Source organism: Salminus brasiliensis, chromosome 5, assembly GCF_030463535.1.
Source record: "Salminus brasiliensis chromosome 5, fSalBra1.hap2, whole genome shotgun sequence".
Lineage (NCBI taxonomy): Eukaryota > Metazoa > Chordata > Actinopteri > Characiformes > Bryconidae > Salminus > Salminus brasiliensis.
The window spans coordinates 40,094,301-40,118,757 of NC_132882.1; the positions used below are offsets into that span (position 1 = coordinate 40,094,301).

Sequence of the window (24,457 nt, forward strand, 5' to 3'; positions counted from 1 at the left end):
TGCATTAGCCCACGTCTGTAATACGAATAACCGTGTAGGTCACTCTCTTTGCTCTCTAACACACAAAAACACATGCGAGAACTGATGTGATGCTACTCCCCATGTGGAAAAATGCACATCACAAAGTCACACATCAAAATTCCAAGTAGGAAATTAATACTGGAAAGTCGGGAAAGCCTCAACAACCCGGAGTTGTTAAACAGTTAATTAGCACTTCTATTTGTGTCTCATTAAATCATTTGTACAATACTGTCTAAAACATCCATCTGTGGACATGTTTCCATGATGTTTGGATGTGCAAAATATCATATAATGTGTTTTCATCTGGTACAGATGCTAAACTAAACCGTGCTAAACTGGGGCCTAAAAAGTGGGACATATTTTGGTTTGATTCTCCACAAAACACTGGTAAAGAATCGTCAAACTAACTGTCTTTAGATAACGGTTTTGTATGGAATTGTTTCCACGTAGCAAACAAGCTAGCACTGAGCTAACGCCAACTTGCTTTTGATGGCGATCTCCAAAAACAGTAGGTATCTGGAAAATCAGGGCTAAAATTGTGTGGTGTGAACCTTGCATTAATGTCTGACATTTAAAAAAACAAACAAACAAACAAACAAACAAACACTCTTCCAACCATTTTCTAATCTTCTGCAGCTGACGTGCTGCACCAGGTTCTAATTTTAGGGCATTTTAAGTAGTAAGAAACGTGGGGGTGTTCTGACTTTTTCCTTCCAAGAAAATCACCTCCTACTATTACCATATTCCATATCTCAATATTGTTGAAATATAGAGCAAAACATCCTTCTGTTTAAAAGACAAAACTTTTCTTGGGCCATCCTAATTTTTTACATGACTGGATAAACAAAGAATATATCAGCCCCACCAGGTGGCAGTAAAGCAGTCTCCAAAAGCAGCAACATTAGAAGAACTTGGTTTATTTTTCACCCATCAAGGCTTGTGACTCTTTTGGCGCGCTCTTCACAAAGTATCTTTGTTTGCATAACCACAGAGGACTGAACAGGAGTGTTAGGACATTGCGTCCAAGGCGCCCTTGCTTCTCCTGGTCCGAATAACAGCCGGCCATGGAAGCTAATGAGGAAGCTCTTTGGTATCAAATTCAGAGCATGCAAGTGGTCATGAAGGTTTTCACAATTGGGAAAAAAAAAGTCATGCCATATTAAAAAACAAAAAGACATTACCGTAGAGCTTGGTAATATGTGTAGGAGCCAAACGTGAACATACGCCTCCATGTACGCTCGCTAAACTGGTATTCAGTCAGTGAAAGATTAAGGCACCTTAAATTAGACTAGGCTTTAGTGTCTTGATAGAGTCAAGTATTTGCTCGTGCTGTATTTACATCACCAAAGAAAAGACTTCAACAAAACTGAAAATATCAAACGTATAAAAGTGGAAAACAACAACAAAAAGTACTTAGAAAAAGTATTTGCACACTATTATGACTGACAGCTTTGGTAAACATACCTCTCACCACACATTCTCAAAAAAAAAAAAAAAAAGAACAAGCACCAGCATGCTTTTTACAAACGCAAACATGTAAGAGTCCAATAGGGAGTTTATACACTGTAAATTGTAGTTAGAAATTCCTATAGAGTATATTACTAGGGCATTCCTGCAGCATTAGGGCAACTGTAATGCACACTGCTTGCACAAAGCCAAGCACGGTATTGTTATTATAAATTTCACCACTTTCCGGAAACGTATTCATGCCCACCACAATAAACATAATACCCTTTACATAGAAGTTACATACATTACATTCATTCAGTTCCATTCGGATTCCTCCAAAACATAACAATTCAGTCCATGTCCCTCCTCCGCACATCTCCCAAAAGTAATTCCTAACACCATGTAATGTCTTCAATTCAAACTCCAAACTCAGGTCTTGAAGGAATACTCCAGCACAGAGAACCCACCCCCCTGAAACAAGCTTCTAATAGAAGTCAATGCACAGCTTCTGAAGCACTGGACACCAACGGATTGTGTTATTTTACTACACAAATGGAAAGTCCAAAACGGAAGAAAAACACTGTCCATGGTACTTAACAATATGCTACACAAGAGGCAGATAGTAGGTAGAAGATTGGAGTATTCCTTTTTTGTCAACCAGGGGTGCTCAACCCTGGTACTAGTGATCTTCCATGCCGGAGTCTTCAGATCCAAACACACACATCTCCAATACCCAGCCACCCTGAAGGCTTCCATCACCTGGATCAAGAGCATCAAATAAGAGTTGAAGCTCAGGTCTGCAATGTGCCAAAAACTCCAGGACCAGGACTGAGCAATCCTTGCTTGAAACCTTCCAGAGATCTATTGCACCTTTTGGCATTATATACACTATGTACATACAGTAGAAGCAAAAACAACAACAACAGCCAAAAAGAAAAAAAAAAAAAGAAATTGTTCCATTAGAACTTGAAGAGGTTGATGAAACCTTGCGGGGACACTGAAATGTTGCAGCTTTCTGGATTGTTGGCTGTGCAGGGGTGGTTTGTGTCCTGTAATAGACAATAGCAAGAGAGAACAGCAGCAGGGTTTAGGTTTTTGTATTTAACAACGCTTGATTTAATTAAAAAACAGCTCATTATATTCTTGTTTAATTGCAACTTTAGTTAAATGCAATATGCAAGTAAGCCCCCTGATCAATCACAGTTCCAGAGGAGTGTTTCGGTGGCTGTATGAATGGGTCACAATATTCATGTAAGCCAAAAAAAGCTACAGGCCAATCTTTAACTGCTAATTCATGATGCACTTTGTTATATGGTGGAATATACAGTATAATCACAATCACAATGCATAGCATCATGCAGATCTTCCCTCACCTTCCAGAACAGGATATGGCAGTGTGTGCAAAACTGCAAGGTGTCGCTGTACTGCTCTTTGTGAGGGTAGCATCGGCACAGCTTAAAGTACATTTTCTTCCATTCCAGGTGGCCCTTATCTGATATGATGAGGCGCCTGCGGATCTACGAAGGGTACATTGAACAGTCAGTTACTTCATATGACAGCAGGAGTCTTGGGGAAAACACAAGCTTGCCCAGTGCAGGCAAATCCATATCCTATTATAAAACTGTTGGTACCTGTCTTTCTGTGAAGTGATACTGACACAGGTTCTTCCACAGCAGCCGGTCTTCAGTCAGTACCTCCAGGTCAGGACACACCTGGCCCAGACTGACCAGGTCTCGTCCATCTGCGAGACGGTGCATGATATTCAATTGGAGGCTGACAGGCAGATCCAGGAGAGTCATACCAGTGTTTGTGGGCTAAAAGAAAAAGGAGAAAAAAAGAATCACTTTAAAAACTGTCCTCCTCTTACCTTCATGTGAATAGCTCAAGTAGCCAAATGTGATTTTGTCAGAGCTGTGAGAACACAAAAATCTGAACTTCTCACATCAGATTTGAACCACCTTCATACATAGTATTATGATGACATAACCATAACCATAACCTAACCATAATCCAGTCCATTACATACACCTAAAGACCAAAGCTTTCTTTAAAAAGGATGCTACTCTCACCCTGTTGATCTGAATGTTGTCCAGCTGCTGCTGCCACTGCAGAATGTTCTCCATACGGTGCACCCAGATATTGATGTTTCCCACCAGCACAGACTTGCCCATGTCCTGCACCAGACTGCACAGCGACACGTACAGCGTCTGCAGCAGTTCCTTGATGGGCCTCACATTCTGTTGATCTTCCAGAACTAAACACAGAAGCAGAGAGATAGAAAGAGAGAACACGTTTAGAGGATCATGAAGTGTTTAGGCCAAGGTCTAGGACACAACGAGACAAGGAACTGGTCAAATGTGGTTTTGAGTATTGAATATCATTTCATTAAATAGTTTAAAAGCTTGATGAATTTGGAAGTGTGCCCATAGAAACATGCTGGAGAAATGTTGTAAGCCTGGTTATTTAAAAAGCTTTAAGGCTTATTAGTAGCATCATCATCATCATCCCCCTTGGGCCTGATTTAGGACTTGCTGCACTCAAGTGCTTTCTTTTGTTTAGCCGAGGGAACACTTGGTTTACAATACCCTAGAGGTTACTGTTTGCTCTAAAAAGGCTAGTCATTCTTTCCACTGCTTGCAATTATGAAATTTCCTTCAGCTGTGCTCGAAACTTGATTGAGGAGTTTGTTGTGAAGTTGACCTAGACATTTGCTCTTCTCTTATTTGCAGATAACTTCTTATGTAACAAAACTAGCAAAGTAGTTATTTAAAACAAAAAGGAATGATGAGGCCCCAATCACTGCAGGTTCGATCTAAAGGTAGGCCATATGCATATGGCAATATGGGAAATTGGCAAGGTTGCTTGTGAGAGAAAGCGAAAAAGGGGGCGAACAAGATAGAATGGACAGAAAGAAGGTGCGAGATTGGGGGGCACTAAAAAAATAAAGCAAAATGGAGCTCAGCAAGTGAAAGTAGCAAGGGTGAGAAAGTGCGAGTAGAGTGCAAGAATACAGCAGGAAAGAGAAAGTACTGTACTGCACAAGTAGAGAGAAAGCCAATAAGGTGTAGAGAGACAGAATGTGAGTGGGGTGAGAGCAATGTGACTGCTGAGTGTTGAGGGAGTTAGAGTAGAGTGAGAATGTGGAAAGGGGGGGGGGGGGGTTTAGTAGAGCCGGGAAGGGGGTCCTCACCTTTCTGCACAACTCTTTCCAGAATGTTCATGTAGTTCTTCTGCGCCACTCCACTCAGCGATGGCAGCTGGGACTTGGCAATCAGCTCCAGCAGCTAAAAACACAAGGCATAAATTCAGGCCATCAGACTCCGAGACTTTCCGTTCCAAACATCACTTACACAGTGTTATGCTCCTCTCTCTGTCCAAGCGCTAGCAACAACAAACTGTAATCCGAGAAACAGCCAAGCATCTCTGCACTTCTTACACCCTGCATTGCATCTGTGGAAATCCTGTACTGCCTTCAACTGCGCAGTAAATCTAAGGAATCACTGTTGCACAAGAGTAGTAAAGAGTACCTAGTCATACTCGACTAAAAGAAAACATACTTTTACATTAAATTAATCATGTAAATCAGGTATTGCGACCATTTTGATGCTGCTGAGGTCCTGCACTGCCCTTACCGTTTGGGGGTACTGCACCGTAAGTACATGCAGCGGAAGGCTAGAGATAAGCTTATCGTACTGTAAGGGGCAGCACAGGCCCCAAGTCCGCAATTCCCCGCACCTGTATGATTTGACCTTGCCACAGCTATCTATGCCCAAGGAGTCACGAGGACATAATGGTCAAGCACTCTTTGGCTATGTAGGATCGTCCTAACCATCCGTCAGCACAATGCTAGCCAGCACATGAATTCTCGGACAGCTCAACATTGTGCTGGCAAACATGGAGCGGTCAAGAGAATTCATGTGCTAGCCCTAACCTTTCCAACTTGGTGTAATCACATAGTCCCCGCATTTTGTTTAGCTTCAAACTGCCAGATGTTTCTCTGCAATATACAAGATGGTCAACATAGACGGAAGTGCAACAGTGCCAGAGTTGAGTAGGGTGGCATGTTTGGCATCCCAAAACGGACAAAGCCATGGAACAAACACTGACCACTGCTTGACCTGAAAACATGTGAACATTGCCTCCCCCGCCCTCCCCAGCCAACTACCACCACCACCACCACTAATAAGTCGCCCTCTTGATAAACCTTTCAAGTGCCATCATGTGGTGCGTGTACAACATGACATTCTTCTAGTTTGACACCAACTGCTACTGCTGCAACTGGCTGTTCACCCAGTTTCCATACACATCACACCCTCTGTTCCTCTCTCACTATCTTTTTTAATTTGAGAGTCTGCACACAGTTTATTCCACTGGCCAGTTAGAGCCTACTATGTTGGTCAGTGTTAAGAAATTACAGCTGATTAGTGGTGATCAATAATAGCGATTATTTTTTTTTGTCTATGTAAGTGCAAGCCGTTCTAGCTTTATTCAATAGCAATGTTCACTTCTTTTATAAATAGAATCTATTCTATAAAACAATGAACCATTTTGGCATTCTACTGCTGCAAAGTGCTTGGACCCCCGATAATTGCCACTGAAACTAACTTGCAGGAATTCATTTCAGATGAAAACCACATAGAAGTTGATTCTCTTGGGTGCCAACAATGAGGAATTACAACATTTGTTGTGTTTTGTTTGAAAAATGCTGAAGACAGAAATAGGAATATGCAAAAGAGAGTTTCAAAATGTGCATCTATGCAAGTTGTTTTAGCCTGAATCATTAGTGCAAATGCTAATTCAAGATATAACCTTTTTTAATATACATTCAAGATGTGCAATTTCAGAGCTTACAGTTTTAGATGTTGACAATTCAAGTTAGACTTAAACTAGTCAGAATGATGTAGTGTATCTGGAATTACAATTTCACTAGCAAAAAGTAATTGGATACATCTCTGATTAAAGCTTTTTACTAATAAAATGCAATTACAGAAAAAAGAAACAATATTCAGTGATAATCTGTGACTAGTCAAGGAATAGGAAGATGACAGAATTCTACACCTGTGGCCTGTAAGGCCAAGTCCAACTCCCTTCCCCTATACTACATCACAAGCTCTGTCAGGTAGGTGCCTCCCCTCCCCATAAATGTTGCCACACTCTGCCCCTCCCCACCTAACCTCGGCCCTTCTTACTCACAACCACTGACCAAAACTTTTAGCTACTATATTTCATAATTACATTATGGATATGTTGTCCTGGTAATATGCCTAGTTAGAATGGCTTTACAGCTGTAGATCTGATATTGGCATATACAAGGACCATGAGCTGCTATTGTGCTGTGTTATGGGAAGAGGAGGGATATCTCCCTCTACTGGCAGATAAAAGATTAAGTATCCATAAAAACACAAACTTTTGAACATGACTTATGTCTGGAAATGCCTGGAATATCTTTATTGGCATTGCCAGACCACTTAAATGAGCTAAATAAAAACACACAGATCATTGGCTACTAAAAAGAGCCTACACAAGGCCGCTGTAAGAAAACAGTGTGGCCCAGTTTTACATGTGATGAGGTGCTTGTGAAATCCAATTACAATAATTGATCTGAACTGAAAGGCTTACTGTACACCATCTTCTCACTTTCCAGGTGAGATGTGACCCAATTAGTCACCTGATATTTAGTTACAGGACATGTTAAGGGACTGTTTAGCCACTGACAGGGCTCTTAAACACAAACATGTGCTTTGATGGCATCACGCAACCATCAAATGGACACTTAAGTAGACTAAACCCTAGAGGATGACTATGCAGTAATGGAAGGAGTTGGGGCAGTCTTCGGACATCGGCCCCTCCTGTTGTCTCATGGGCCTGTTTTTTCCACTGCTACTTAAATTCGATCCCTGTAAGTGAGCTCCACAAAACAGCAGCACACTTGGCTACCGCCGCTATTTAGATGACCAGAAAGCACATTGTGAGACAAACCTGAACACCATGTCAACAAAGTTTGTAAGCTGGGAGAAGCCCCCCCCCCCCCAACAGTACTAACAAAGTCAGAGTTTCCATCAATTGTTGTTTCCAAGCTTTCTAATTCATCTAAATCTGTCAATCATGTGAATCATACAGTTTGTCAATGGTCCAGAGATACTGATGTTCACCTCTTTTACAAATGGTTTAGGAACTGTACTTTTTTGGTGGTTGTCTAGATCCACACAATCCAACAACAATCCATGCAAGCCTCAAACCACAAATATCTGCATTTAGCAGTGGATGACAGACTGACCGCAGCACACGGAAGCCAAGTGATCAGATCAGAATTTGGGGTCACAAAGCATGAGTGGAAATGTTCTCCAATGGCAGACAGGAGGGTGGGGGGTTGGAAGGGGAGCTGAGTCACTTGACTTTCCGGTCTGCTTTCATAAGCTGCGGCTGTCATTTCTGAGCGCAGCTGGGTGCCGGACAGTGACCTCCACTTCACAGTGGTCTGCATTCATCTACTTAGGAGCCTGCCTGACTTTTGCTTCCAGCATCAGACAAAACAACGGTCTATCACTTAACCGAGAGGAACACCTTAGCTCTCCTGCTTGAGACTAAGGCTAAGAGAGGTTGGAAAATGGCCATGTTTTTTGGTTTTGTGCTCAAACCAAAGTATATTAACAAAGTGGGCTTTCAGGAAGAATATGGAATATGTGCCCTTTAATTGGGTCGCATCATAATAACCATTACATAACTAAAAAAAAAAGAAAAAAAAGAAAATGCATTTTACAACCCTACTAGCTACCAACTGCAATGGTCATTTCTTTCATGGCTCAGATGAACACAACAAAGTGACAATGACAAGTACACTATGTGCACACTCACTCAAGACAGCAGGCCTAAAATCATCAGGGATGGACCTTCTCCAGAGGCCCTCTTGTCTGGAGTTTAGTGATAAGAGCAAAAACAGAGCCAGCCACACACACACACACACACACACACACACACACACACACACACACACACACACACACACACACTTAGGCCCAATGCCCGGCCCTCTTCACTGCTAGATCACTCTGTTTTGGTTAACCCTCTGTAATGAGAGCATCGCTCCTGGCTGCAAGGCAACGTAAAAGGAAACTCACCCTTACTACGTAATTAAACCGTCTGGTGTCCTTGATGGCACTGCAGAAGTCCAAGCGGTTAAAGGCTTCTCCCAGAGTGCAATAGCCATGGCGCTGTAATAAGGAGTCAAGCAAGGAGTTAAAAATGCAGTGAAGAAATACAGCAAGAACAAATGAATCATAGACGTTACCAGGCCCTACCTCTTTGGTGCTTCCTTTGTGGACGTAGATCCACTGATCTTTATAGAAATCTAAAAAGCAAAAACCCTGATTGTCATTTGTTCAAAATAAATAAATAAATAAATAAATAAATAAATAAATGCATTTAAAAAGAGGTGCAAATAACTCACAAGGAATCTTTGTGTTGTTATTCAGAAGGTCCTTCTTCCGCTTCTTTGTGGCCACGTCATAGTTAATGGAGAGGAGCAAGTTCTCCTTATAGTAGGCCTCTTCTTTACAGTGCCTGGAATCAACAAAACTGTACAGGTTATTACATCTAATCCTATTGCATGATCAAAATAAGCACACCTACATGAACGGGAACATACAACACAAGTAAAAACTATCCATTTAAAGGGGGATTAGATCATTACATAAATGTAAAAAAATAAAAATAAAAAAAATACCCAAACATGTTTATGGCCAGTGCCGTTGGACTATGGAAACAGTAAAGTGGCCAGGCAGATGACCATTAATCCCATTACTCTTACATGTATTAATAGCAGGGTGATTAACAGTTGGCCAAACACTGGCCATGGATGTAGGACAACAAACGCACAGAGCAGCTACTATTTACTGCTGTAATATGAGACCCTGCTGGCACCACATCCAGGTTTTCCCCCCTCAGCATCCTTCGCACTTCTAACTGCGCTGTTTTCTTCCATTTTCTCAGACGTAGAACAGGCAAAATGTGATGGAAACTACGACAAATGCCATTTGTAATATCTGTAAACACTAATAATACAGAAATCACGACGCTTAAGTTGCCTTCGTCTTCTAACTTTCCGCTCCACCTTAAACGGCAGCAGCGGTCACAGTCTGAACCCGCGGCGCTACAATGCGAGTCCTGCAGCATTTAAGGGGGAACGGAGAATTCGAAGACCTGCAGCTTAGTATGGGGATTTAGAGGCAAGCAGTCGCACTGTTTAAGCCTCAATTGATGCTAACTTGCTATTCACGGACAAATGCGTTTACACTGACCGTCCTGAGACGTTGTTGTTCGCCTCGTTCTCTTCTTTCGTCGTTTTTTTCCAACCGTCCTCGGTTTTAACCCAATTTTGGCCAGGTGACCGCCAGTCCTGTCCAAGAAAAGGCATTTTGAGCGCCTCAAAGGACACTAACGAAATAAACAAAAGCTTGAGAACGACTGAGAAAGCCGTGTAAATAAATCTCTTTGAGTCGTTTTGTGAAGCAGATCTAACTACGAGATGCTCGCCAAAGCTATTTATACTCTCAGGCCGAGGAGCCCGGAAGTGCCCTCGGCTCCGCCCCCTCCAGCACGTGGCTTTGTTTACCGTCTGCTCCAATATTGCAAAACCTCGTTGGAAACATCATCATCATCACCTGCTCCTCGTGTCCATCTGAAATATCATGAGCAAGAGCAAGTAGAGGCGGTTGAATTGATCGTTGAACAGATATTCTTTTAAGAACTCATTTTAAAAGAGCAGTTTGGAAACATCCAGAATCTCTTACTCTAAAACTCCTAAAATCTCCTGAATCGAACCCAGGCTTAGTTAGTGTTCACTTTACATCACTTCAGGAGCAGGAGCTCTGATCTGAGAATGATAACTCAACCATGCGACCCACACCCAGTGGCATGCGAAAGTTTGGAAAATAGGAAAAGTGAGTATGATGAATTGATGAATTAAAGATTGGGTATTAATTTAGTTTTGTACAGTTTAAGAATAAAAAAATCTCCGATATAATTAAAAAAAAATAATATATCATATATATATATATATATATATATATATATATATATATATATATACAAATACTCTGACTTCCCAAACTTGGTTCTTCCTCTATGCAGCTGCCATCACTCTGAAATTTAAAATAATAGATGCCCACAAAGCAGGTGAAGGCTATAAGAAGACAGCAAAGCGCTTTCTCATAGCCATGTCCTCGGTCCATAATGTAAATACGAAAATGGCAGTTAAAAGAAATGGTGGCATATTGAAGTCTAGAAACCTCTAGAAAATATAATTTTAGGACAGTGTAGTAGACTCTGAAGTGATGTTGCACTGTTCTACTGTGCAGCGACACCCGCACAAATATGTCAAACCCTTCCTATTAAATTCCTTTGCCCCCCCCACGTTTATTTATGACTATGGCCTTGCTTCCTGCATAATTCAGCATTAAAAGTTACATTTAAACTAGGACCTGAAAAGGTTAACTGCTAGACCCCAGCATTGTGGCACGGTGCAGCCAATCAGAACATGCCTCATTTACCTACAAGAGCCTTAACGGTACAGTAACAAAAACCTAAACAGGACAGGAGCTGAGAAACACTGGCCTAAAGGGAAATCCCACAACCAACTAAAAATACTAAGCTGACTGCTCCTTGGATTCTCCCCAATGAGTAACAGCTCCTAAGGGTCACTGTTTGGAAAGGAGGTCAAGTAGTGGGTTGTTAATGTGCACTATGTGCGAGTAAAGTAGAGAGGGGCCAAGTTATTAGGAGAAAAAAAGCCTGTATGTATGCAGTACTTATCTTGTCGAGGGACAAAGAACTAAGAAGGCCAAAGTTCTCGTGTGAAGTGCAAGACTTTCAGAATCAATAGAGCGTCCCAAAACAGACCCAACGTTTTATACAGATAAGACTGATCTACCCATGGAGGTGCTTGATCACGCAGGTTTGGGATGTACAGTTAATCACTACTTTTGGTGAACTGGGTCAAATCACTACTAACTGCTATATCCCGGCCATGTTTTCCAGATACTTTTATTGAGAACAGATAGCAAACAGTTCAAATGAATTCCAGAAACTGGGGAGGAGGGCCATGATTTAAAGGGTCTGTATGATGGGAAACTCATTCTTCCTCACTTTTTTTTTTAACAGAATTGTTGATGCAGATGTTTAGAGTACGGTGTATGTATAGATATTTTAGCCCATTTTAAATTCACCTTTTTTTTTGATGTCACAAAAACACATTTACATATGCGCCCATTCTGCCAATTTTTAGTTTTGGGCCCTTTCATTCACAAAAGGTTATAATTAGAGTAGGCAGCAATACTGGACACTCTTAAAGGCCCTAAATTTCACGAGAGAGATTGTCGAGACAGAGTACAAATACTACAGCATGTTTAACAACACTAACATTAGCTAGCTAACAACTAATTAGATCACTCTGGCCATTTTATGGTAATATCAGACTTATGGGACAAGAAGCAAAGAAGTTTGATTGTCTGCTAATGTGACCAACAGCACAACATGACATGATCAGTAGTCTTAGGTGTCTAGACAGATTTACAAATGTGCCATATTCCCCACATTTGTAAATGATAGATTTAACTAACCTCCAGGGAATGTTCAGTGACTTTCAGGGGTGATCTTATCCACAAAGGGTTGGTGTGGCTGCAGGTTTTCATTCCAACCAGATAAAAGCACATGTGGTTAGAGTGAAACCCTGTAGCCACATCAGCCCTTTGCGGATAAGATTGAACACCCCTGATTTTATTCTAAAAAAGTAAAAGATTATCGTGACCATTATTGACACAAAAGCACACAAAAGTCAGGCATTGGACCTCAAATATTGGAATTAAACTATGAGAAAAATACAGGATGTGGGCTCTTTAAATACAAATTCTAATGTTCTTTCACTAAGCGCCACCTCCTACACTAAATTATAATGGCAAGAAATACAAGGAAACATATCATTTGTGACTGAATAAAAAGGGAAAAGAGCTGATAGTGTACAGTACAGCACAGAGCTGCACTAAATGGCCCATATCCTGTATTCTTCTTGTAGTTTAATTCCAATATTATGTATAATATCTACTTTCAAAACAAAAAGTTGGGTTTATGTACCAAAAACAGTCACCATTTACTCCTGCACATGCAAATTAGGTTGTGTTTGAATGTTGTACATTCAAAATGGGCACATTCTTTAACAAATCAACAATCTCTAAAGACGTGTGAGATTGCATGTGGTTTGCACAGCTCTAGCCTGGTGGCTACAAGCATCAGTTACTCTTAAGCTAAATTAGCCTTGTAGCTCCAGTGAAGAACTGACCTGAATCTCACCTGATCCACTACATGTGGGGTGAGGGGGAAACCTTATGAATTTGATTTATGGTCAAACCTATCACTTTAATAACAAAAGGTCATGGATCTCAGTGTCCATGACATACTAAATACGTGGAACCACATGACACAACATGTGAGGCTGTGAGTAAAGGCTTAGGGTTATCACGTTCACAGAAGCAGCTGTACCACCCCATTACCTATCGGCATCCATTACTGGGTTCACGTTTCATCCCAGAAGGGAGTGTTCTATAAGACCCTTTGCTGACCAGGATCATCTGTACCAAGGAAAGCAGCCCCCAGATTCTGAACAGTACCTATCTTACGCAATAGTGACACATTTGAGCTAATTCTACCCTGTAAATCCAAGCTTATGTTTCCAACGCTTTTCTGTAACACTTTTAAAATTTGGTGAGAGTGCTGGCCGAGACAAATACTACTGAATACAGCATGTCTAACAACACTCATGTTAGCTAGCTAACAACTAATTAGATCACACTGCCTATTTTACGCTAATATCACTATTGACTTACCAGACAAAATGCAAAGAACTTTGGTGTCTATTAATGCTATAGGCGGATTTACACAGATTTACCCATATTCCCCACATTATTTAATGATGGATGTAACTGAACTCCAGGGGATGTTCAGTGATATTGCCATTTTTTTGTACTGACTTCAATAACCTTTTATAACCTTGTGTTCTTCATGTCTTCATGGTGTAAATAAAATTCATAAAACTCCATGACACCTACATAAGTCTTGAGATAAACCTATTTAGATCATTCATAAGGCTACATGACACTTACATAAGCATGTCATGACAACTGACTTAAACCTGAAAAACCTAAAAAAAAATATTCATAAGGCTACATGACACCTACATAAATCTTTCATGACACAGACCTACATGAAGCATATTTAGGACACCTACAGAAGCATTTCTTGACAAGTAACATAACTCTACATGGTATTGTAGGGGTATTCACAAGGCTTCATGACACCTGCATATGCATGTCATGACATAACAACTTAAACTTACACAGTGCATTCATAAGGCTTCATGACATGTACATAAGCACTGACATAAACCTGCATACAGCATACATAAGCATTTTGGGACCACTGTTAATAAACCTACAAGGAACATCTGTGAAGCTATATGTCACCTACATAGGCTTTTCCTGACAATTAAGTCTGGAAGGCCTAGTTGGAAGGACTATGCAGGTGTTGTGTAGCATTATGAACATTAGTCTTCAGTAAAATGTTCCTGAAATGTGTTTTTTATATATATAAACAATATAGAAATAAACACAAAAAAGAAAACGTGTGTAAATGCTTCTGGTATTGTCCGTGGTGCCAGTGCTAGTAGTCCTTATACAGAGCTCCAGACAAGATATATCACATACTTAAGACAGGTTTCAACCAGTTATGTGATAATATGATAGCCAGTGGTTTCTGTCCGAAATCAGCCTCTACTGCATTTAGAGGAACGTAAGCAAACATGAGCACTCGACACAGGTACAAGGTACATGTAAATCAAGTCACAGCAGCTCCAGCCCAGTCTAAATATTATGACCGAGACAGATACTTCTGTGTTTTGCGCGTTGTTGGTGTTCAGAGCCCTAAGCAGCTAGCTGTGCGTTCCAAACAGCTAGTCGGGTCCACCATCAGAGTGCCGGCTTCCATCACAAGCCAGATACATTCAACAACATGTGACATTTGTCCTTCTCCTAAAATATCCTTTCCCAAGCTAAGCTAAGTGTTTGGCTCCCAGGGCAGGACCCTATGAGGGGATTTCCTAGACATCTATGTGGCGGATTCCTAAAACTAGTGCTCATTTATGAGTGGTGGTTGTGAGCAGATGTTGAGTTGCGTGCTGTTGACTTGCTGTACTACTTTACGGGGAACAATGAAGGGCTGTAGTTGGGAAAGTGTTGGCTCTGCACTTCAAATAGTAATAGTTACTAAATGGTTCTTTGGATATAAACTCCTTACATCTATATACATATATATCTATAAAAAGTGGTTTGTCTGTTTTAACCTAAAGGAAATGACTTTATGTGGTAACAAACAATTGAACTGGGTTTATTAAACTCAAATAAACACACTGGATGAGCTATTATTGGATTTAAAGTATTTATTTGAGTTGAATAAACATAGTTCAATTGCTTGTTGCCACATGACGTCACTTTTTGGGGGTTGAACAAACCACTTTTTACAGTGTATGATGATGTTTTCCAGAAGGATCTTCTGAGAATCCGTTCTAGGAACCCTTCTTTGCATATTTTAGAGTCATCTATGTACCAGGTGACTAAAACATTGAGTGGCATAATACAGATGATTTAACATACAGTTCATCTAATAAGCAGGTAAATTAGGTCATCCCATGAAATCCTTTGCCTTTTTTTACTTTTACCCAATGCTCCTCCCTAATTTTTAGATAGCCAATTGCCCAACCCTTTCTCCCTGTCCCATGTAATGCTGGCACATGCCTTCTCTGATACATGCACAACCAGCCACCACCTCTTTTCAAACTGCCATTGAAACACTCTCAGAGGACAGTGCCAGGCACCCAGCTCTGATGCATCGGCTAGCGGATGTCCGTGCTGGCCAGCATCACACTGAAAAGCCATCTATCCATACGGAGAGAGCAAGGCCAATTGTGCCCTGTCAGGCTCCGGCTGCTGATGGCAGGCAGCATGACCTGACATGCCTTTGTCTTTTTGGACATTTGATCTTCACTTGAACTTCACTTTACTTGACAGATGGAGGTAATATAATTAAATACATACAGCTGAAGAAATTTGTAAAAAGTAATGTAATGTTCTTTTCAGGAAAAGTTAGGACACCCCTACATTTCTCATTACTTAAAATGCCTAAAATTAGCACATTAGTTGCAGATAATTGGAACATGGTTCGAGAGGATTGCGGAGGAGCCTGTCTAGTCTTAGTTTGGTTTGCTCTTGATTGGTAAAGTAAGTGTTATCCCCATGGCCAGATCCAAAGAGCCTCTCTGAGGCCTTCAGAAAGAAGGTTGTAGATGCAGATGAGTCTGGGAAGGGATTTAAAACTATCTCAGAACTATTAGAAATCAGACATTCCACTTTCCATTAGTGGAAACACATGGCCAGGTCAGGCCATCTAAGCAAGTTCAGTCCAACAGCAGACCACAAAATGCACAATAAAGTTACCAACAATCCTAAAATGTCATAAAAGGATCTACAGGTAGCTCTTGCCACAATCAATGTCAAAGTACAGCATCTACCATCAGAAAGGGAGCAAACGAAATAAAGTTTAATGGGAAGAAAACTCTTACTCTTAAAAAAACAGGGCACGACCAAAGTTTACCAAAAACACATGGAAACAAAGACTAGGGCCAAAACAATTAGCTCAGCACAAATCAATCTTTTTAAGATGAGTCTTGGAAAGCAACACTATGGAAATTTGGCATCTCCTGAGCTCCCCCTACAGTCGAGAAGTGTCGTTTGCGCTTTGAGCCACCACTACCTCCACCTCACAGCTTGACGTAAAGGATCTTCTTGGTGCCTGATACCACAAATCAACCTTCAGAGGTCTTGTAGAGTGAACTGTTTTGGTGGCACACAGAGGACCAGCATGGTCATAATGTTTTGGCTTATCTCTTCAGAAGGAGGTAAACACAGAACTGGCACTCGTCACTGCCTTTGGGTAGCCGAAGGTTCCTGAATCTGCAAGCACTCACCCAGACACAAACATAAACACACTGACGCAGACACACACATACACCTGTTGCTGTTCCTCTAGCACCAATTTCATCATTCCCCCGAGCTGGCCGAGCAAAATGTTTCAATTTACGCTCTGGGCTGTCACATCTGCAGAGCGGCTCAGCCACATGATTCTGTGGGGGTGTAATGTTCTCCCTTGTTTGTTCCCAAAATAACGTGGGGTCACCTATATTGCCCCAGCCCTGGACCCTCCAGCATCATCCAATTGCTAGAACAACCTTTAGCACAGTACATTCAGACTCACACAGTGCCATTTCAAAACATGGACGCACACTATGTCTTAAAGGTGGGTTTTACTTTGGACCAGGCATTGGTGAGCACCTCAGATACAGTTGCAGTCAAGATTATTCAACCCTCATTGTTTTTTTAGCAACTTTCAGCTGTTTGCAATCAACCATTCAAACAAGACCAATTTAAATAGCCCAACACAACTAATAGAACAAGTGCTTTCTCCAAATTCAACACAAAATGCCACTTTTAATGACTACGGCAGTCACACAGGCTTCTGCCAAGGGCAATGGCCTCCAGTTCACTTAGCAGGTCATCACACCTTCATCAGAATGCCTGAAAGCTGTGGAAAATGTGTCAATTCTTAGCTTACTGGACTGGTACCAGCATATTAGCTGCTTTTATGAAAAACACATGCCACTTTTAATGACTACTGCAGTCACACCAGCTTCTGGCAGCGTTCCTGAGGAATTCTAATGGGCAAAGACCTCCACTTCACTAATGTTCTTGGGTTTATTTGCTGCAACTGCCTTCAAATCCAAAGATTTCCATTTCATTTCCACTTCAGAATCTTCCAGGACTTCTTCTGGAACCCAACCTCTGAGGTGTGCTTGGGATCACTGTCCTGTTGGGAGATCCCATGACACCCAAGCTTTAAGGCATGATGTTTTCTCCTAGGATTTCCTGGTACTTGATTGAAACCATCTTGCCCTTCTCCTTGTTTTCAGTGTCTTATTCTTCCTCCTCCAGACATACTGCTGATCCAAGCATACCCAGAGAGTTCCTAGTTTTGTGTCGTCACTTCGTATAAGGTTTGGGATGGTGTTCTGTGGGGCGATGGCCCATGGGGCACCTTAAAGTCCACCAAAGCTTGGTTTTAGAAGAAGTCCTGGATGATTCTGGAATGGTCATCACAGATGCCTATTTTAAACCCCATAGGAAGTTTTTGGTGTGATTTGAAGATGGTGGTTGCAGCACGCAAACCCAAGAATAAGGCTTTTCTAAGTACTGAAGACACCTGTCATGAAGGGGTTGAATAATTCTGAGACTGCAGTCGTCATAAATAGTGTTGTGATACGCAGTTTATGTTATGTCAATTGATGTGAGTAAGGGTGCCAGGACAAGGGGGAGGGGCTGTTCAATAAAAGATGGCGGTGGTTGCACCTGTAAGAGTGTGTCCGTCTCCTAAGGTGAATTTCAGATAACACAACAAATAGTGCCATTTTGTGTTAAATTTGGAGAAAGCCTTTGTTCTATTAGTTGTATTGAGCTATTGCAATCGATCTTGTTCGACTGCTTTATTGCAAACAGCAATGCGTTGTATATTTAAATTGCAATGGGGATTTGATTGATTTGTATGCTATAACTGTCTCTATTGTCCAGGTAAGTCTTTCTACATCAAACACCAATGCATTTGACTATGTTCAGTGACAAGAGCGTTAGTCAGGTCAGAATATTAAATGCTCACCACCCCACCTTAACCCAACTCCCTAACTTATCCCAAAAGTATTGGATGAAGCACAATCTTCATTCCAGAGAACAGTTTCACTGCTCTACAGCTCAATGCTGGAGGGCTTTATACCCCTCTAGCCCATACCTGGCATTAGGCATGGTGCTTGCAGGTTCATGTTTATCTGCTCCAGAGAGTCTTATTCTATTGGCAGCATTTACACATCTGTCAGCAATGAGTGCAACTTAATGTAGCTGCCTGCATTCTTTTGAAGGGGTGTCCGCAAACATTTTGACAGATAGTGTATATGTAAATCTCCAAACCGTCCTGTAGTTGCAGAAACACCTATATTCCTAAAGGTGTCATGAAGGTATTGCCTAATTTGCATGTGTATGAATAAACATATGGGACAATAGAAGGATTTTGAATTTTTAATAGGTCATGTTACACAGTGGACCGACAACTGTATTTCATCCTTTCTGAAAGCTCCACATGCAACAACAGTAGGAGCAAGTGCTGGTTCATGACCTCAGTGATTTAGTAGATCATGTCTGGGCTTGTTGATGCTCTAGTGCACTGTGCGACTGGAGTAAAACAGCCAAAATATGCAAAGCTGCGGTTCCTCCCAGCTTAGCAGGTCATCACACCTTCATCAGAATGCTTGGAAGCTGTGGAAAAGGCGGTCATTTTTTTGCTTGTTGGACGGGTACCAGCATATTAGCTGCTTTTGTATGAAAATGCTGTGATCTGGGCAGAGGAAAACTCAATAAGAACTCAACAATAATTCCAATAGCAATCACAAAAGCCTTTTATTTCAATCGTTGTTTTGGATATAATCAAACACAGTTACATAAAAAAAAAAACATTACAAAAGTGTGTGTTTTACATTGTATATTCAAGTTTGCAGAAAGAAAAGTGTATACAGTATGCGGACAATTCAAGTGGACAGATTTAGGAAGTCAGCAACCTAACTCAGCAATTCTATAAAATGAAACTTTAAGAAAAAAAGAATGAATTAATTAAAGATAATCCTGGTTCTATCCGATAATCATCTGTGCAAATGTCACTGCAAGTAGAAGAGGAAAAAATAGTGAGAAGTCTCAGTAAATGAGAACTTGTGGGAATGTGTTGGGATAAGGTGCATGACGTAATGGAACTCTTACCAGATAAGCGCTACTCGTAGCGAAATTCAAACAGAATGCTTATTATAATTTACTGTGACAGAGACCTCTGAAGTCTAGCATTATTCTCTAGTCGATATCATACCCAGATCAGACCAGAATTCCAGGCCAGCTCATTAATGAGTCAGAATCCTGTTAGAGATTATGCCTTGTGTTGTTTGTTGCTTTTTTGGTTTTGATCATTTTAATCATTTTACTGATTTCCTTTATCAGTAATTATTTTCTAAGATGGCATTTTAAGATTTTAAGAGACGCTGGCCTGAGACTTGGGCTTATTTTACTGTGCAGCACTTGATGTCCTTTAAATGTGCTATATAAAAATGTCTTGTCTTGTCAAAATATGAATATTGGTACATTCATGCTATTAGCAGGCTAACGCCCACGTGCACTGAAAGTAAAGTCTGTAAACAGGGGGCCGTTTGGAAGGGTGGAGTATTTTGACAGAATTGTTAGAGTTGTGGGGCCCAGTGTAATATCTTTTCATAGGCCCCAAAGTCCCTGGCAGCACCCATGTCTATAAAACTATCGAACTGCACCACCAAAAGTAACAAAAGCAGCTAGAAAAGAGAAACTTTACCACCAGCTTGCTTTGGTTTGTGTGGATTATTTTGGAGAAGTTGCCAGTTTCACGATTGCAGCACAGTATTAGCTTGTTCGCAACATCCGAAGGATTCAAAATGATCCAATTTTCAGATGAAGAATGTATGGCTGCCAAACTTGATCAAGGTTATAGAGTGTGACGTTCATTTTTCCTACTGAGAAAACATGGCTAAACCCCTGTGGATGCTAATATTGGCATGATATTAACTTAACTTCAGAGCTATCAGTTCATTCATGTCTTCGCCAAAACACCATAGAAGCTTGTAGCAGCCTCCTGTCAAATGTGCTTTACACATAGTTACTCAAAGCATTCTGTTCGCAGGCACAGGACTAATGTCCCAGGGTTGTCAGCAACCAATCTGGGGTTCAACTGCATACTACATCCTAAACAGCAACTTGATCAGATTCATGTGGGAAAAGGCTTGTCAGAGACACACACCAAAGGAACGGCACCGTGGTCAAACAGCTTGAATGGAAGAGTGCCCTTCGATGTCCACGTATCTGTCTCTGGGTTGTAGCAGTCAAAGCTGTCCGAGTCCTCAATAATATCTTGACTATTGATGTAGCGGCCTCCAGTGACATAGATCTTGTTGTTGATGACGGTGGCTGAGTGGTGCATTCTCCTCTCTTTCATATTCTTGCATTTAAGAAATTTGTTTGCCTTGATGTCGTAGGCCACCATTCTTCTTGTGTAACCTATGAAAGTGAATAAACACTGAATAATTTGGCTTGATTACTGATTAGACGTTGTTGTTTGCTGGCTTATTCAATGGCCCAACTGACCTCCAATGATGTAGATTTTGCTGTCAACAACTGAAGCAGGGGCACACACATTCTTCACCATCCTGTTCTCCATTGTGCACCAGAGGTTCCTTCCAATGTGGTATACCTATGGGGAAATTTCAAAATGTGATGGGTCAAATTTCCCCAAAAAACTGTTCAGACAACAGGAAAGGAAAGGAAGGAAGGAATTCATGTGCCTTACCTGTATTATTCGTACCGGGTTTTGCATGGCATCTTCACCACCAAACACATAGATTCTCTGGTCATGTGCTGCAACAGCAGGGTGCTGGACTGCGGTTGGCATTGCAGCCATGAGCTCCCACTGGTTGAACATGGTGTTGTATCTCTCAACCCCATTGGAGATTTGTCCGTCACCTGTAATCCCACCAAGGACGAAGATAAAATGCAGGTAGGAGATGCTCTGATGGGCAAATCGAGGAGTTGGCATGGGTTCTGCCGTTCTCCACTGGTTAGTTTTGAGGGAGAGAGTGTATACTGTGGTGCTAGGCACAGTACCCCCTCCTGCTCTCATGGTCAGGCCTCCTAAAACGTAGAGGATACTGTGCATGCAGACGTAGGAGGCCCGGTAGAGCCGTACAGGGAGCTTAGCTAGCCACTGCCAGCTTTGTGCCTGGTCATCGAAGAGCAGTGCCTCGCGTGATGTGCGCTCATTGTTCTTCCGACCACCCACGACCACTAGAGCTTCTTTGCAGGTATGGCGCCGTGGAGTTGCCCAAAGTGGCTGCAGATCCCCTGGGCAATAGGAACCAACAGAGAACAGGAGACGTCGAACTGATTCAATGATCTCAGTACACAGGGAGGAGGACTGCACCAGTGGGTCGTTGGCGATAAACTGGAAGAGGTAGGATGGATGGATGTGTCGCAGTCTCACCCGTCGAAACAGATCATGGATGGTACCACGGCGGGCAAATGGGTCATGATGAATCCAGGCCAGGAGGATCTCGAACACCTGCTCCTCCTCTGCACACAGTTGGTCATCCTCCAGGTAGCCCACCAGCTCATGCAGGGACAGCTCACAGAAGTCCTCAGAAGACACAACGTCCGAGAAGCTTCTCACAGCCACCTCTCGGGCTTTGTCCTGCAGACTGACACAGTGCAGGATCTCGGAGAGGCGGATCATGCTCAGGCAGTTGTCCGGGCTGAGCTGGGCCTGAAGGAAGGTTGAGCAGGCTTCGAAAAGTCGGGCGTACTGTAGCATAGCAGCGGCTTGCATCAGAGGGAGAACCAGCTCCATTGTGATGCTGATGCTTCCCGTGTAAACGTAGTCCACAATGCTATTCAAGATGTCATAGGGAACTCCCTGCACATCCACATGGGCCTGCTGGCTCTCCCGAAAGTTGCTGCAGAACATAGCGTAGAAGTAAGGGCTGCTGGACACCAAAACATTCCGGTGGCAGGGAATCTCCTTGCCATCTGAACAAAGGACAACATCTGTAAGGATCTGCTCCTTCCTCAAGCTGTTCAGCTGTAAGGGCAGGGTTTCCATCAGCTCCTGGTCTTTGTAGTGAAGGACCTCTGTTAAAGGTCCCTCTATGCTGTCAAGTAAGAGGAGACAACAGGTTCAACAATTTATCCCACATCAGTGATTTGGAATTATTTGGTCAATGTTAAGACCAAAAGTCTCTAAAAGGTCCCTAAAAAGCAGCTCTCTTCCAGTCCTCGGGGACCACCAGATGTTCCAGATTTTTGCTCACCAGACATTGGGCCTGTTACACCTGGCATTAACAGTGTTTTTGGTGATTGGTTCACATTCAGATTCACTTGTCAGCATGAAAAATGAGTTGTAAGGTGTAAAAACCCCCAAGATGCAGTGTGATCGCACTATGATCGGATCACTTTCTGTGATTGGATCATTTTAATCGCATTCCGTCAGGCGAGTGGAAATACGTCTGTCGGAAAAACTGTGGATCTTGGCTTCTTTCTCGTGTATGTGTTTGTGTGTATTACAGAATTTATTCCAGTGGCAGTTTAAACAACCTGTTGCATTGTTTGATAGAGCTGTTATGGGAATGCAGAAACTATCCATAGTTCCACGGCATTGTAGAACCCCCAGTGTTCCTGTGCTTTTTTACGCTGGAAAGTAAAATCGGATCTCATCTGGTCACACTGGGGACGCATTTTAATTTAAGTGTAAACAGAATCAGGATTCGGTCAAAGTGGATCCAGATACTATCCAGTTACAAAACACATGTTAATGCCAGGTGACAAAACAGGCCCATAGAAGTCATAGAAAAGTGGACCAACTTGGGGTTCCTGAGGGTCAGTTCAAGAACCACTACCTTAGAGAACCACATTTTAAAAAAGTGTGAATCATTTTTGTAAATCTTTACATTAGGTTCTAGAGCAGTTGATGGGTTCTTTCCAGAATATGTACATCCCATGGTAATTCTTTAAACGTCAAAAAGATCATACATTTACGAAAATTACATTTACATTTACATTTAAGATTCAGCCACTGAAAGGACTTTTATGAAACCAAATATTTACACAGATAGAATACAATATACATAGGCTATCATCCCTACCATCCATTTAAATACATAGACTAACAACGTCAAGATGTATACGGTCTTAGCCGTTAGCACACCAATTGGTTTTGGTAGGTGCGATTATTAGTACCCTTTCTTCCATAGGATCTAAGAATGTAGTATTTCTAAACACATTATTTATGTATAATAATGTCCATCTCAGACGATATGCTGAGAGGAAAGTGAGTGGTGAGTCATTTTGTGTGATCGTCAAATTTACAATTCATGTGGCTTCAAGACGTCAACATGCCTGAGGCTCATACACTCTTAATAAGATTGTTACACACATAATACATTGTATTTTAATTAGCTAGAATAAGGTAAGAATAATGGCATACTCATTCATTTAATTCATTTGGTTGCTTCAGTGCACTCTCATATTTGACCCCATAACTGTCAACCTGAGGACTGTACACACAACCCTATCAATCAAAGACCATGCATTTATCAATACCAAATGACAGTGTCCACCAGTTAAAGACCACCCTAGTGACCAAAATTCTCAGGTACAGCTTGCCTTACCTGGTCTCAGCCACCTTGTAGCACATCCTATATGTTTTGGTGTCTGCTTTGTGTCTGCTTCTGCAAGTTCATGCACATGCAGAACTGTGAATCATCTCTCTCTCTCTTACACTCTCTCTGTCTCTCTGTCTCTCTCTCTCTTTGAATCTTTGGAGCGGTCTGAAAGAGTAGAAGGTGGATGTTTATAGAGGATCGCGTTGGGGTGTTTGTTGTCAAGCTCTCCTTCCACGAGGCCTCTGTGTACATTCCAGCCTCCCTAAAAATAGAAAGCCCTTGTCTCCGTCAGAGCCACAACTACTCCCCCTAACACCGACATGTGACGCTCCAGCTTCTCGACTGTCTGCATAGCTGCAGCTGAGTTGCCCCCATGATCCACCGCCGCATGTGTGTGTGTTTACAAACGCTGTAAACATTACTGGTACCCAACAGACATTCCAGGAGCTGGCCATGTGCTTGGAAAGACCCCCCTTCCCTTTCAAGTTCCAAGCTAAGCCCCCCAGCAGCTAGCTCTGGGTTACTACAGCAGCCAATACCAAACACTGAGGTGATGAGGCCTGTCGAGGA

General features: G+C 41.8%; 2 protein-coding genes across 2 annotated transcripts; both read right to left on the reverse strand.

The window, feature by feature from the left end:
* Positions 1–918: 918 nt before the first annotated feature.
* fbxo32 (F-box protein 32) lies at positions 919–9,994 on the reverse strand. Its single transcript, XM_072679008.1, has 9 exons — positions 9,768–9,994; positions 8,918–9,030; positions 8,769–8,818; positions 8,589–8,681; positions 4,661–4,754; positions 3,540–3,724; positions 3,102–3,284; positions 2,844–2,987; positions 919–2,519 (listed from the first exon to the last, which is right to left on the reverse strand). The coding sequence occupies exons 1-9, from the start codon at positions 9,881–9,883 to the stop codon at positions 2,430–2,432; spliced, it is 1,068 nt and encodes a 355-aa protein (XP_072535109.1). The 5' UTR covers positions 9,884–9,994; the 3' UTR covers positions 919–2,429.
* Positions 9,995–20,285: 10,291 nt separating this feature from the next.
* On the reverse strand, positions 20,286–23,919 carry klhl38b (kelch-like family member 38b). The gene is made up of 4 exons (XM_072679009.1): positions 23,894–23,919; positions 21,025–22,378; positions 20,823–20,928; positions 20,286–20,735 (listed from the first exon to the last, which is right to left on the reverse strand). Exons 1-4 carry the CDS (start codon positions 23,917–23,919, stop codon positions 20,446–20,448), a joined length of 1,776 nt encoding a protein of 591 aa, XP_072535110.1. The 3' UTR covers positions 20,286–20,445.
* Between the last annotated feature and the right edge of the window lie 538 nt (positions 23,920–24,457).